At 38.2% G+C, this 16,258-nt stretch overlaps 1 protein-coding gene across 3 annotated transcripts in view; it reads left to right on the forward strand.

Annotated features, from left to right (window-relative positions):
- The window catches only part of LOC101160317 (ERC protein 2), a 179,778-nt gene that overhangs the window by 9,122 nt on the left and 154,398 nt on the right, over nt 1-16,258 (forward strand). For 2 of the 3 annotated variants that reach the window (XM_078950583.1, XM_078950584.1), the window contains exons 5-7: nt 6,639-6,794; nt 8,044-8,136; nt 8,890-9,057. In XM_078950583.1, the coding sequence (XP_078806709.1) occupies nt 6,639-6,794; nt 8,044-8,136; nt 8,890-9,057 (417 nt within the window). The remainder of the gene's footprint in view (nt 1-6,638; nt 6,795-8,043; nt 8,137-8,889; nt 9,058-16,258) is intronic. The other variant, XM_078950585.1, reaches the window with a different exon arrangement.

The raw sequence follows: 16,258 nt of genomic DNA on the forward strand, positions 1-16,258 counted from the left end.
GAGTCACCCTCCTTGCATTCATCAGTCTTTGTCAAAGGCCATCCCTGCAGTGAGTTCTGAAGCGGCACAGGTGTGCCTGTATCCTCCACCATAAGGGCCGGCAGTAGGCTGCTCTACAGCTCCTCGTTCCTGCCATATCTATTTTTAACTCCCTAATCTTCTTAGCCTTTAACTTCCCTACCACTATATTTGTGTGTGTGTGTGTGCTTCATGTCTTTGCATAGCTCTGATTTGTTTGTGTCATGATGTTCTTGTTAGCTGCAGAATGACAACACGGAGATCAGCAATGTGTCCAGTCAGAATAAATCTGGGGTTCTGCGAGCGTGCATGTGTGTCTGTATGTGTGTGAGCATGCGTACACATCTGGAGCCTATCGGCTTATCACGCAAGAACACTCCCTCTCAGGATTGCCGATGGCTGGCGGGATCTCCACTCAGCCAGTTTTTAGCACACTTTTTTTTTTAAGGACCATGTGAGTGGCACGACCCATTTAAATGCAGCCATTGCTGTTTGTGTGTATGTGTGTGGCTGCATATATGCAGTTTATGGGACCCAAGCGTTCTTTGTGTGTAAGAGGTGAGTACCTGTTCTCACACAGTTTTTTTTAACCTTTTGACAGCTTAACACATGGTGTGTGAACTGTGCAGAAGGAGGGGGGGGCAACTGGGTCTGAGTAAACTGTCAGGGAGGGATGTGCTCTCCTAAGGTAGAAAAACACGCAGTGTTTGTCTGAATATTAATGTATGATTAATGAGCAAAAACACTGACCTTCCTGATTGAAAAGAGAAGGTCTTGTTTTTTTTCCCCTTTTTTCTCTCATCCCTCTGCTCTCTTTTTTTCGATGTGGATGCAGCATGTGGATACGTTTTCTGCATGACTATATATCAATAAAGACTTGCCAGACATCTCTTTGGGTGCTCAAAGGAAAAATAATCTTGGGAAACCTTTATGACTTATTCTTCTTGGTCTTAATAAAGCATTTTTGTGCCCCACAGCTAGAATTTTTGTATGAATTTTTGTAATTTTTTCATGCATTGCAGTGAAAAATGGTCAGTGGTATTGTGGAACAGCTGTCCTCGACAATGTTCATTCAAGCGGCCACTTCCAATGAAAAGTCTATGTAATTGTGTGCAAATGCGCTATTCGGGCTTCCACGTTCAAAACTGTCGCACTCACACACATTTTTAAGACAGTTTTCGGGCTCTAAATACAAAACGCGCAGCCCTTAAACGAACTTTGACCATTCATGGACTCGGATTTGGTAGTGGGGGAATTCCCTGAAGTGTCAACCATTTGAAAATCGATCAAAAATAACAATTGTGGTTTGTGTCTGGCCAAGATTATATGACACCAAGTTGTTCATATATCAGACTAGAGCTGTGAAAGAAAAAGCCTGGAGCAAGATTCACAAGATTTGCACCGCTTTGACATTTCAGACCAAGCCTCTTCCAACAGTATGCGGCGAACATGCGCTAGTAAACAGTAAAAAAGAAGAATTTGCCCCTCACTGCTTATTATTGTGAATACTGCAGGCTAAATGCAAGTTCTTCAATGTGCGTCACATATCTGGTGTGACTGTAGCTTTATAGTGAAGGAATTTCTTCTGATGAACTCCAGGGAAAATAATACTAAAAGCTTTACATTGTGGCACACAATTCTCCTTTCTTGACCCATCCTGTCAAGTGGACTAACAAATACCTTTAGTTTGCTTTGTCAGTGAGTCGGACATCATTTGTGAACTTGCACAACATTTTCAATTCTACCTCCTTTGAACCATTCAGGACTTACAGACCACAGCCAGATGTGAAACCTCCTGAAACAGCTGCTTGTATTTGTGGTTGTATGGACTGCAAATGTGCTGTATGTATAGGTGTGGCGCCCACTCCATCACTCCCTCACCTGCTGATGTGTTTTGTCAGAGGGACAATGTGTGCACAGATGCACTCTCACTTGTGTTTCCTGTTCAACTGTGTCTGCTGTCAACCTGTTTTATCTGCATGGGCTGAACATAACGGGGCACTGGCACATCTGCTCAGTTGGATGTTGAGATGAGCGTGTCTATGTGACATCAGGAGAGAGATTCCCATCTCTTGACTTTTGCAGCAGAAGTTTTTAGTAGTGCCAGCACAGTCCACAGAGTGGCAGTGTTCTGTTAGAGATAAACTGCAATCCACTGTGATGAGCACTTACAACTGCACACTGGGAGGCAGGAATCAAAAGATCCAAAAATAACAGTCTCAGACCAGTGGTCTGTTTTGACCCAGCCCTGTCAAAGAAATGCTCTCACATACATGCAGTCTCTTTTTGTAAGATTTAAACTTTGGCATATATGACTACTTTCTTGCACATCTCTCAACCAATGTTGTCCCATAGACTGCAGGGGTTTTAACGTGAATTCTAGTTTCTTTATTGTAATATTTCCTTGACTGTGCTCTTAATGACTCTGAGCATGTTGCTCTGCTGGTTAAAAAGTGATCGCTTGTGGCTCCCCTGGCGTCAGAATTGCTGCTGCTTGTTTTGGACTCTCCTTCATGTCTGTTTCCCTCTTTTAAACTCAAATGAAACTTTGAGAATTTATGTTTTTAAAACTTTCTAATGGCCCATTGTTAAAAGTTGAACTTCACATTTGTGGTTTTTTCCCCCATTATCTTTTCTGTGTACTTACATATGCTAACTGGCTTCACCACAAAATCATGATGCCTCCTTTCGATGAGTGTTTTAAGTCTCTTTCTTTCTTCTCCAGGCAGACATGGTATCTGTAGCACTTTGATTAATTGCTGACAAGTCTGTCTCAGATGGGGCTTTTATGCATTGGCTACTTTCAACCTTGGCCCTCTCTACAAGCCTTTTCATGCTCAAACCTGGGCACAAAAACTCCACACTAAATCTCGACACTTTCTCCAAACAACCCTTTCATCCTAAAAAGATGTTTATTCCCACCATATTTCCATTTGTCTTGTCAAAACACTCTTTTAAGAGACCCAGATTTCTGGTTTCCATAAAAAATCGTAAAAAACAGGAATAAAAAAAAAATACCGTAAATTAAATGTTAAAAGACAAAACAAAAGCAGAAGCCGGAAAAGGTACCATAGGACATCTATGATTGGATGATGATATTTGTCCCTCATTTTAACAAAACTAATTTGACATGTAGAGATACAAAAAATTCTCCATACTAATCATAAGACTTCTATTAGCATGCAGACATTGAAGACATATTTGAAAAACCTCAAATGTCAATTGTCTGTCAATTTTTTGCATATTGTTCTTGTATATTTGGCCCACTTCATGCCCTTAACTTAAAAACTAGTGTTGAACCTTGTGACATAGCTTCACTTAAGATATTCTGTAATGTTGCATTTTCATTTATTTACTCTATATACTCAGTGATAACGACCTTAAACACATGGAGCAGATAGGACAGTACCTAATGATGTCTTCTCTTCCACCATTGCAATACATTTTGATAAAAAAAGCTCTATAAATTTTAAATCTTCAAGGCAAAGATCCAGTAAAGATCTATGGGAACTGGATGGCAAAACCAACAGATCACACATTATTACATATTCGATTAGTAAAATATTAGGACTGTTGTAGTAATGAGAATGAGGGTCTGTGAGGGGCATGCCCTGACAGTAGTAATCCCCCCCAACTTTATCCATAACTGACATGGACATGAAGATATTTTCATTTTCATTTTAATTCAATTGGGGGAATCCTTTTATCAATTGTTTTGGTCAGGAACAACATGTCCTTTAATTGACTTCTCAACTTTCTGGTTCTGTGTTCCTCCTTCATGTCAGTCATTTTAATGCTTTTGGCTATGAGACCTCTCTCGAGGTTCATTTTGTCATGGCTTTTTGATTTTGCATATGCATTTCATTTTCAGACCTTATTCAATTGAAGAAACACGTGTGCCACTTTCCAGCAGCTGCAGAAGGCAAGTCTCGCACTGCTGTAGAGATAGAGTTGTCACAAAAATAAAAGAGAAAGATAAAAAATGAGTGTCAGGTTGTTGATGATCTACAGCTTTGAGTATGTTTTTAAAATTCCTTCACATTGACAGTTGATTTTCTCCTTGCCTTAGACACCCTCATGCATGTGCTCCAACACCCCGACTGTGACTGATAACCAAAATGACTGCTTGCTAACTCAGTTCTTTATCAACCATGTGTATTTTTTTCAGCTGAAATGTTTCTGTCTTAAACAAAATTAGTCATTTTGCGATATCATGGCTGTTGGTCATCAATTATTGATTGAAAAAGCTTAGCGCATGTGCGACTGAAGGTGTTGCTAAGCAAAGGGGTGTAGAGAGCCAGACGGCTGGGAAAGAGACAGACATCACAAATGGGACCCAAGAAAAAGTAACGTAGAAGCTGAGAGACAGATTTGTATTACTTAAAGTTTAGTGTGTCATCTACTTGATAGCTGAAGGTAAAAGATAAGGCTAAGAAAAGAGACGACAGCACATGTTTTCACTTAAGACTATTAGATCCGTTGGAGGAGAAAAAAAGTTATATTTTGTGAACAAACAGGTACATTTTGTAGCATTAATTTTATGGCATTGTAATTGAAGAAGAACTAAGGGACAGGGAAAGAGAGGGATACAAACCTAGACAGGACAGACTGAGAATATCTTTTCAAGTGTATCAGAAGCTGTAAGCATTTGAAGGTGCTAAAGATGATGAGTCGCCAAGCCTGCTTTTACCGGGTGCCACCACCGGAACTTCATCGGCGGACCCAACTTCATGTTGATCCGGCCAACACCAGAGGTCTACAGACAGTCATTGATACAAAGGTAGGAATAGAATTGGGATAAAACTCATCAGAATGGACAAGATTTAAGTTAACATATTTATTACATCAGGATAAAAGTACAGTACAGTACATACAGAATCTTGGGAGTGGTAATCCTTCAATCTCATTTCAGAGGTGTTCCAGAAAGTTCTCTGGTTTAATCGGGTATCAGTTTTATGCAACGCAGAATGTTAATTATTGATAGGCATAGCTACCATGGGATCTGTAATCGAGAAGCTAGCTGAGCAGAAAAAAGCAGTCACAAACTTACATTCATAAATAGTTTGAAGAACATTGTCTTATTGTTACCAACCATCTGTATGGCAGCCATACCCAAGTGGAGTCCATTATTGGCCCATGCAGAGTTGAGCACTTATTCAATTTGTTTCAAATGTCACATATGGAAGCTTTCACTCTCATCTTAGCCCTTTGAAGTTGTTACTGCTGTGAAAAATGCAGCTGACTCCACATGTGTCTGTGTGTATACACACCCCCACACACACGTGTACAAACATGCGTGTGCACGCACACACATTTCCATTCAGTAATTGCTTGTTCCAAAAGTGGCTGATTTATAGCAAAACCACAGTTATTTTTCACACATACTTTGTGATTTGTCTACCAATTAACAAACTGCACATGTGCTATTCAAGGATGCCTACAGTGTTGTAAAAGGCCAACTTAGATCTGACTGACTTAATCTGAAAGAACGAAGCAAAGAGAAAGACATGAGGGCCCTGACATGTTGAGGAAGGCGGGGAGGTACACTAACTTTCTCTGACGGTGCACTACTTCTGATTGACCTTGTGTTTTTCCTTATAAAATGCTGATGTAAGCATTCTAATTCTTCTGTAGCCGAGCATGTAGCATTTAAAATGTTGCTGTGGAATCTGTAATGTTGCTTTTTTTTCACTTTGTAATTGCAGAGCACAAACCCCCCTTTCTGTTTTGATCCTGATGTTATCTGGCAGGTACTGTTCTGAGTGCTTCTCTCTTGGTTTTTCCGTTAACATTAGCTACCGGTTATTTGCAGTTTGCCTCCCTTCTTGTAGTAAATTCGGTTCCTGCATCACTGTTGATGCAGTTGAGCTTTTATTACAAATAATTTTGGGTTCAATTCACTTAATTTTCTTTTGCTAACTAACTGTGGATCTTGTCACAACATGATCACTTTGAATTGCGGCCACTAATGGAGCTTTACTTTGAAGGAGTATACTTTCATCCTTTTGCATTAATGTTTAATATATTTTGGCCTTTGTGCATTTAAGTTTGATGCGTGTGTGTGCCTTAAGGAAGGTATGTACAGTAGGGCACACTCGGTAAAGCTGATGTCAGAGGATGTAATAGAGGTCAGATGTGTGTACACTGTTTGTGGTTCATGCAGAGGGCATCATGCTATCTGCTTTCAATTATTTCATTATTTTTCTGTTCTCTTTCAAGTTACAGACTTGATTGTATGTGAGCTAAACAACTTCAGAACCAGTCCATGACAGATGCTACCATTCTTGTAAAAATACCTCGAACTTGGTTTGAGTAAATATGCCAATTTCATAAGTTATTTTGCTTTAGTCAATATTCTTTCATTCTTTTTCTCCTTTTATTGTTTGACTATCCTCTGTTTTTCAAGTTTCATATATAATTCAAAGGAATGGAAGCGTGTCTTCTTAGAGTGACGTGTTTGGAAAATCTTGTTGATTTTCTCTTTGTGCATAGACTTTATTTTACAGGATTAATCAACATGCTAATAGTATATTAATTTTTCCTTTATTCCTGACATTTTTTTAAAACTGTTTTTATTCCTAATCACCTTTTTCCTTATTTACCTACCATTGCTGGTGCAGGATACCAAGATCTCGTCCCTGGAAAGAAACATCAGAGACTTAGAGGATGATGTTCAGATGCTTAAAACCAGTGGGGTGCTGCACTCTGACGACAGGCATAGTGAGCTCAAGCAGGTGGAGGTCTACAACAGCCACTCTAAATTCATGAAAACTAAGGTAGAACTTCACTGCATGCTTTATAAGCTGATGTATGACTCAAAGGATGCATGGCTGCATGCCTGCAGACACATATATATGGTATGAAACTCTATTGCATGCTCACTTAAAAAACAGCATAAAATAAAACTTTACAACACTGCAGTCCTGGTTTTTAATGCATGCATAGAATATGTTTGTATTTAAAGATTCTTCATGGAAGACCAGTAAGCAACACAAAGCTTGGCTTGTATGTTTCTGTAATACTGTATCTGAATGGTATGTGGCTGCATCACACTGGGGCTGTTTGGTCCAGACCAAACCTTGTCCCCTCTGAGAGTTAGTATTATTTTGGCATCTGAAATCTGAAGTCTCATTTCCTGCAAGTCTTTTGGCCTTTTCTACCTCTCCTTTTGGTGACAGTTGTCTTTTTGATTAACAGTTTCTCTTTAAAACCTGTTGTTCTGATGTGAGCAAAGGTGGAGACAAGAGGGCTGTAATGTAAAGAATTTTGAGCAGTCAAGAATATTAGAGGACATTTTTTCTTTAAAAAAAACACAAACTGATTGTTTAGTTTCAGTTTTCACAGAGTTTCAGTCTATGGCTGATGGCTGTCGTTGGTGAATTGTGTTTCATGAGAAATTGCATTCATTAATGGTACTCTTTGTAGCCCCTATTTGTCAATGATTCAGGGAAGTTCCTGATGCAATCATAAAAGAGATGTTTTTCATGAATACGCCTCTGACAGATGAATGTGAGCTTACAACAGCAGAGGAACAGAGGAAGGAGCTCTCTCCTCACCCGTGATATACATCACAGTAATAGCCCTGGCTCGCTTTCGCATGTCTCATCTTTCTGTGTACAGTCACATGGAAACACAGACAGCAACCACATATGCAGACATGCACAGATTCATTCTATATCCTTGAAGTGTTTAGTGTCCTGGTCTTTCAGCGGTGCTGGTGACTGGTGTTGAGGTGCCGCTGTGATAAGAGAAACTGGAGAGGGCAGCATCCTTGTGCTCTCAGGTTCCCTCTCTAAACAGTTTCTGAACTTTGATCCACACAAAAATGAGAAAAAGTGTTGAAAATGTTATGTTCTGATAAATGAACACTTAATTGCTAAACACAGATAAAGAATTATTGCAGAATGTGACGCCTTGAGAACCCTTGGCTGTGTTGTTGAGTATTAAGTGTGAAAAGCCATTGCTGTGCACATAAACATTGCTGCAGTTGAGTGGCTTGCTTGCCTCTTGTTTCTGTCTTTGTAGGAGAAGGCCTTATCACCATGTGTGTCTTCCATCAGACCAACTCCCTCCTTCCTCTTCCCCACCCAACATCCTTGGATCACAGAACAGGCAGAAGTACCCCACTCATTCATCTTTCTGCTCTCTCATTATTTCTTTCATTTCCAAACAGTCTTTGCTTTTACTTCTAATCATGATTCTTTATCTTTGGTATCGGTTTAACCCACCTCATAGTCATTTCCTGATTTTTTTTTTTCTATCACTACTTTTAATCTCACTGCAAACTTCTCTCTTAGTGTTCTGCCCATTTTCTGCATTTTGGGCTTTTTCTGTGACTGCAGGTGTTTTGGCCCAAAACTGTGATCCAATCAGAATGTCATTTCAATGAAGTAAGCTTTGTTCAAAACATTTTAGGAAATCTCTTTCTTCAATCTGTATAGAGCTATTTTGGCCCCAGTAGACACATTCCAGTCTGCAGTGCACAGCAATTATCAGCGCAGAAATATTCATGTGCTAGTGCATTCGATTTCCTGTGTGGTTTTCTGTCAGATCTGTATGAATTTTTCTTTAAAACTAATAATTTTCTATGTTGTGGATTTTGTATTTTGGACCTCTGTGTGAAAATTGATTGTAAAACTTGGCAAGTTGTTCTGTGTAGCAAGACATGACATTTCAGATCATGTATATAAAATAAATGTTTTTGTATGGGTGAAGTGGCTTTGAAAATGTAGAAAAAGTACAGTTTTCAAACTGAATAGCTGCTTGCTTTTTAACTTTTGAAACAATAGATGTTTTATCACTACAAAAGAGTGATGTTTCTGATTTGATTTAAAGGTTTTTATATCAAATGCATATGTGTTTGATTGTCAGATAGAGACGCTGAAGCAGGAGTTGAACAAGAAGGAGTCGGAGATGCAGGCCCTGCACACCAAACTAGAAACACTAACCAATCAGAACTCTGACTGCAAGCAACACATTGATGTCTTGAAGGAGTCACTGGCTGCCAAGGAGCAACGTGCAAATACATTGCAGACAGAGGTAAGTGGGTCCATGTTCATAAACACTTACACATATTTTAGCGATTCGAACACCATACCTACTATTTTTTACTTTATATTTTTAAACAGCAAATATGACATCTCTGATTTCCTGAATTAAAAACCTTATAAGTGTGATTTTTTTTTTACAAAATGTTCATCTTCTTGTTCTGAAGATGAAAACTGGAATGGTTTAAAAATATAAAATAAAATATTTTTTTTCACATGAAAAATTGTTCAAAGGCATTGTGGTCTATATTTGCCAAAAGAGTGAGGATCAATGCACTCTGATTTTCACAGAGACTTCTGGGAATTTACTAAGGGCATTGGATTTTGGAATTGTGGATTTGGACAGATCAAAATGGCGGGCAGATCATGCATCCTCAGCACAAACTGTAAAAAAGTTTCTCATTGAAAGACCCCCAGACATTTTTTTTTCTAAGAAGTAAGACAGGTCAGCTTAGGTATAATATACATTTTAAAACTTGACTTTACTGGCATCTTTCTTTCTCTTCTTCTAGAAAGGCATTAAGGTGGGTGGTAAAATGTCTGTGTGTGGCTCACCAGCGGCTCTTATGTGAGGGCGGGTCAGTCAACCAGCTGTAGGAAAGCTGGCAGCATTTTTTTTCCATTTTTAAAATTCGTGGACTTCTATGATTTTTATCTGTGATATTAGGGGTGGAAGTAGACTGTAATGGGAGAGCAGGTGTGTGTGAACATTTAGCATGTTCCCCCGTCACTTTTGAAACTGATACTTTAGATCGCTTTGTATCTGCAGTTGAGAGCAGCCTGCTAACTATGTCCACTCATTGGTACAGGAAGCAATTTGAGCCAAAATTAGGTGTAATTGTCCAAACAAGTGCAAAGAATTTTGGCTCTTGCTGTTAGCTGAATACATCATACCTAAAGGAATTGTTTTTCTGTGGGTGGTTTTGATATGTCTGTGTTACCAAGCTCAATAGTGTTTCCACCTTTTGATGATGCTTTTGAATCACAGTGGGACATTGTTTTTGTGGTGACATCTACAATGATTTGGACTGAGCACTGTGGAAGCCATTTTTCTACCAGTGTGTCTAGTAACATGTTGGCAATCAACAAAGATTCAAATCTGCATGTATTTATGATCAAAATAAATGCACAGTTTAAGTTTTGATGTAGCTGAAAGTTGTTGTTATTGATTAATGAAAACTGGAATTAATGAACCCTCTCAACATTATTACTGAGTCATGATTTTCTTCTTCTCATGAGGTATCAATCAATTTTTTCTTATTACTTTTCTTAGCCTAAATCAACATAATTTAACCTATTTATAACAGTGGTCCAACTTTAGTTTTTCATTGAATTTATCAAGAAAAAAAAAAACATATTTTTTTAAATAATAATGATCCTGTGGCAGCTCATTTGTTTAGAGACATAAAGCTGTGCAGTAAAGGAAGGAGCAAAAAAAAAAAAAACTGGAATGAACTGAGGCTTTTCTTTTGTTCTATGTACTGCTGCATGTTTTCTCAGAATAACTGTCAAGAAATTACAAAGAAGGTAGTTTTTACTGGTTAGTTTCTTAGCTTGAAAAGATCGACATGAGTCAAATTTATCTGTTTTTGTTATGTCATCGGTAATAAATTGTCAACCTTTTCAGACTGCATTTTTCCCAAAGAAGCTGTATGTTTTTAGATATTTCCGTAATTTAATATGACCAATTTTCTTTTTTATCTTGCAGATTTCTGCTATAAAAAACAAAAAAGAACAAAAGAGCTACAAAAACTTTTTCATTATTACATTTACATACTGGGTAAAAGCATTTATAAAAAAAAGACAATACCAATGCAATTAAAATGATGACATAATTGTTGGTAAATTGCTCATTTTCCCAATTGAACCAGTATGTTAGGAAAAATGATCGCAGCCCAAAGAAATAACTGGCTTTGTCCATACTGACACAAAAACTCGTAGAAGTGGAGTCTATTTAAAACAGTTGAACTGTGTTGTTTAGTCTGTTTACAATGGAAAGAACTGGATTTCAAAAAAGCAGAAAAGAAACTAATTTAGCCTTGCTTCTATACGTGAGATGTCATCTTTAACAAATCACAAAATGTCTACAAACATTTTTAAGTTAAACTTGTTTTCTTCTTTGAAAAGATAAACAAATAAATAAATAAATAGGACCTACATTTGGTAGTTTTTGCTTTAAGCGACTGCACATAACATTTTTTTGTTCCAGTTAATAATTGCAATTTATCGAAATATAGTTTTTCATAAAAAATGTCAAAACACACTTCAAATACTTAAAGTAAAGTACTTATTTTAAACAAAATACACATAGCAAAAGTCTCAGTGTGAAACATGGTTCATAATATTAACTGTCAGACACTGAACCTCTACCAGTGTGGCATACTGTGTGGTAAGTTGGGGCCCTGAAGCCCCTCAATTTTAAGGGTCAGTGATGACAAAAAGTTGGCGAAAAGTGTTTGAGAGCTTTTCTGAGTTGTCCAAGTATCTTTATATGCTGAAGGATTTCCAATAAACCTGTCTGCTAGTGTTAGAATAAGATGTTTTGCTCAATTAACTATTTCTGTGTGTCAACATCTCTGTGGATATCTTAGTTTTCCTGTTTATGCTTTGCTCTTTTATTGCATGTCAAGGCTATAAAGTAGGGTACTGTAATGGTTCAAATGTTCACCGCTTCACTGTGTTTGCGGCCTGTCCTCTCCTTTATAGCTCGCTGCTTCTTCTAAGACTGTAATTGGATCCAGATCACCACAGATGCACACAGCTGCAAACACAAATCCGTAGACACAAAGGACACATATGCTGTCAGTTCTGATTGCTCCACTCTCATCTTTTGGTCTCGAGAACTTCCTCCAGCTATTGAAGTGGCATTTTTTCCCACTTCAGAGAGGTTCGGGTTTCCTGGACTAAAAGGGTAAACCGAGGGATGAGTAAAGATATTTAGTGTGCATTAGTGGGCCCGCAATCGACCAACATTCCTTTGCTGCATGTCAGTCATTCAGCTGGAGAAGTCAGACGTTCTCTCTGGATCCCCCCAATCTTCCATTGCTTCCCATCCATTCATATCATTGCTTCATCCCCCTGCTCCACTTTGTTTTAGCTTACTGCACATGCCATTTAAAATTTATCAAGCACCCAACATTATCCTTTGTTCAAGGCTTGACTCTAGTGCATCAAGCCCTGCTTCATATACAGCAACATTCACATATTAATATAATTGGTTAAGGGAGCTTTATATTAGAAACATTCTAAAAGCAGTTTACATCAGGATGGGACTAAAGACATGCTGAGCGCAGAACAGAGAAGTCACTGTGAGGAAAGGAATGAGTAAATGGACCTGTATTTATTTGTCAGTCAAAGTTAAGGACAGCCCCCTAATGGCTATGATTGAATCTGTCTAACAAGATAACAAGAAAATGTGGAAAATAATGAGTGTACATGTGTGTGTGAGCACTGAGAGCCTGTCAGTATCAGTGGAAACTTAACCCTTTAATACAGTAGATGTGTGTGTGTTTCCTGTCCTGATCTGGACAATGCTGGGCTGTAATGATACCCTGGCAGATCGGGTAACCTAATAGAAACTGTCCTGCATATTTAACTAGTTGCCAACAAAGGAACAGCTAATCCAGCAGCTGAGAAATTTGACAAGGTTTTGTTTGACTGTTTAATTATAAATTTAGAAATTACTATTTTTTTTTTTAAAAAGGAAAAGATGCAAAAGACAAAAGACTTAAGAGGTTAAGAGGTGAAGGAACTACTTTGAGTCAACAAATTTACTATTTCTTGTTGAATAATGGGCTCAAATATTATGTTTGCGCACTGAAAATATTCAGTATTTACACCTGAGCTCCACAGAGATACTCATAGAGAATACCAGTTAAGTGCTTTAAAACTTTCCAATAATGGTAAAGTGACCATGCCTTTGAGAGGTATTCTCTTCTTATTTTTAAGGTAATTACTTGTCCATTCAACTTCTCCTAATGCAGTACACAGCAACAACTCAAGCTTCACTAAGGTCTAAGTCTGCTTTAAGGTGTTAATGCATCGACTGTATAAGAGAACTAGACTGAGTGTGACGTTACCCTTAGAAAATGGCTTACTTCTGGCTTCAACCAAATTAAGTCAGTTTAGTTAACATTTTTTTGCGACATGGAAGACGCTATACTGGGGCCAAACTATGTCAGTATGCTGTGATTGCTCCAAGCTAGTCTTTTCTATGGCAACGACTCTTACCAATCAGAAGTGAGCTTGTTGGAAGTCCACACTCTACCAGTTAAAGGTAGGTTTGTGAGAATCTGCCAATCAAAAGTTCTGATATGAGACCACATGCTTTTACTGAGGCATCGGATTATTATGGGATTTTGGCTTCTTGGGGGGTACTTCCTGTTTGGAGTATGAGGAAGAAGGGGTTACTCAAAGCAGAAATCAGAACAATAAATCCTATAAAACAGATATTCAATGGATACTTGGTAGTTGATGTCTATAGGTTTTTTGATGTAGTTTGCCTGTAAAACATAAGCTAACATTGCTCTTCAAACAGTTTTCTTTTAATGGCATGACTTCATATGTGTCTACCAGACTTAGCAATTATTTTAATAATTTTAGATGAAAACATAAGAAAAATCATTGTTCGTATATGAGAAAAGTGACAGAAAAAAGGGGAAGAACACAGCTTTGTGGATAAACGTATTGGCTGCAAGCATTTGTAAGCACATTTTTGTTTGCTTACTCTTTCTGTTACCTTATTTGCCGTATTTGTCACTTTATCTTTTTTCCCAACACTTTTCTGTTTCTGACTTTTTACACTTGCTCTGAGTTAATTCCCTTCCCCACATCTCTACCCTGGACACAAATGACATCAGAATAAAGAACATGCATCAAATCAAAAATAAGTATAAAGTTGGTGAGCTCACCAAAAATGACCAGGATACTGTTGGGTTGAGGTTGGAAATGTTCTGTACTTTCTTTAGGCCTGACCACTAATGATCAACTTCACATTAATTCTTATGAGTCCTGGAGAAGCTTCAACATGTGTGGACCAGCATGAACTTAACCTCATTTGAACTCGCTTGACCATAGCGACTGTTCTTAGTCCCAGCAGCAGGATCTTGGGTTCCTGGACTGTTGTGGTTTGGGATTCTGTGTGAATTGTACAGGATCAACCCTGCTAGAACAAACATGGAACAGTCCAAAAAAAAGTCCTTCCAAGTTCTTCTGAGGCCATGTGGAAAAACCATAAAGCAGAGTTGTGGGGGTCATCTACACTCTAATCCAATCTAATTCAGCAGCTCCACTGTGATTTAGTTTTTTCTTAGTTTTAACTGCATGCTATCAGCAAAATAATACTTTATATAATACATTTGTTTGTCAGTGAGCTTGTGTTATGTGGCAGAGTTGTGACAGATGGAGAGCTGGGACTATTCCTCTCATTACATTTTGGCCCCTAAAATATTAGAATCATTTCATCTCATTTTAAGCAAAAACAAGACTTCCACACCAACCAATAAATTACATTTAAAAGTCAAATAATTGTATTTCTTGTGGACTTAACTTAAAAAGTAATTTCAGGAGTTTATGCAAGACCTATTGATCTTCATCTAAGACTATAGATTGAGTAATTCATGCATCAATGTCCCACCCAAACATTAATTTTAATTGTTTACACTCATTTTCATAAATCTTTATTGCTTTTAATTTGGAACAAACTTCAAACACACATAAACACAGAGGTATAATGTTAGCTTTGCTTGGTTTTGCTTTTCTCCAACAACTAGTTAACCAGAAACACTAAGGCGATGACGGACAAACTGAGATAAGCCCCTTTCCTTTTGTTCTGAACCCCTCTCTGCTCAGGGTCACTCTGACTTGGTTGACCACTTAACCTCTAATTTCATCCACACATATAAACACAGACACACAATGGCACCTTTATACAAACACTCCAAGCCACAAGAATACATTCAGAAAACAATGTTCTGCCTAAATTACAGAAAGTTCAGCCTCTGTTAACAGGAGGTTTCAAACTAAAACAAAGAACCCTGTTTTTAGGGCACATTTGTCTGTTAAAGTCTTCTTGCTCCAGGATACGGGGTTGGAAATTAAACAATGGCTGCGCGGTGAAAGTAGTTTGAGGTGTATATGAAATTTCTAAAGTCTTTTAATGGCTCATTATGAATACAAAAAAAGAAACCCTTGTTTTGAGCAAATAGGGTTAAGAAACTCAAGCTTTAACTAATGCTATAATTTTATTTTATTTAATAACTATTGTAAAAAAAATGTTGACCACCTAAACCAATCTTTAACAGATGCAGCATAAAAAGTGGATCAGTTTAATTTAGATTCATGCATGCCTCTTCTTTCCACTTGTTGCATCTGCTGACAGCAGACAGCTCAGTTCAGCTATGACAGGAAGTGGAATCCCTTTAGACAGGATGCATTTACATGAATGAAGCACAGGAAATGATCAGAGAAGGCAAACGTGTTAATGACAGAAATGCCTGCAGCGTGTCAGTGTTTATCTGTGTGTGCGTGAGACGTGTCTGTGCACCTTTTGTGTTTGTTGAAAGGTGTAATGATGATGGATGGAGGGCAAAAGAGGAATTGAGGCAGCTGTGCAGTAAGGCTTAGTGTGATTGCACTCGGGGTGATCCCCTTCATTTTCAGTTATTTATTCATTCACTCAAACAATGCCAAAAAGACCGACTTTCTGGCCTAGAAAAAAAAAAGCATATCACTCATTCTGTTGATAAAGGATTCTTTGTTAGTGGATCCTGAGGATTTTGGAACGTCTGTGTGATTGTGTCAGCTTGCAGTTGTGAGTGAAATTGTGCATGTTTTTCTTTTTTTGTCATGCTGTACATCTGTGCTTTCCCATGTTCTCTTTGTAGCCTGTAGGCATAGAGCTGTGTTCATGAGGTTTTGTCAACACAGGTTTTGGGGTACAAGGAGACCTCGCCCCATTCTCCACCCTAGAGCCCCTGCTGTGAGGCAGTTTACATCTGCTAACTATTTTGTTCTGGCCTCTAGGTAACTCTTCTATTCAATGGTTCTTTTGATGTGACTTGCTGTACAGTCAACCCATGACTGACACATAACCAACCCTCAATGTCCGGGAATGCCCCCTATTCTTGCAACACTACCACAATGATGACATATCTAAGATAATTAGGAAATGTCCAAGGGAAATAGTCATTTTT

The sequence above is a fragment of the Oryzias latipes genome, chromosome 7 (genome assembly GCF_053564925.1).
Source record: "Oryzias latipes strain Hd-rR chromosome 7, Olatipes_Hd-rR_3.1".
Classification (NCBI taxonomy): Eukaryota; Metazoa; Chordata; class Actinopteri; order Beloniformes; family Adrianichthyidae; genus Oryzias; species Oryzias latipes.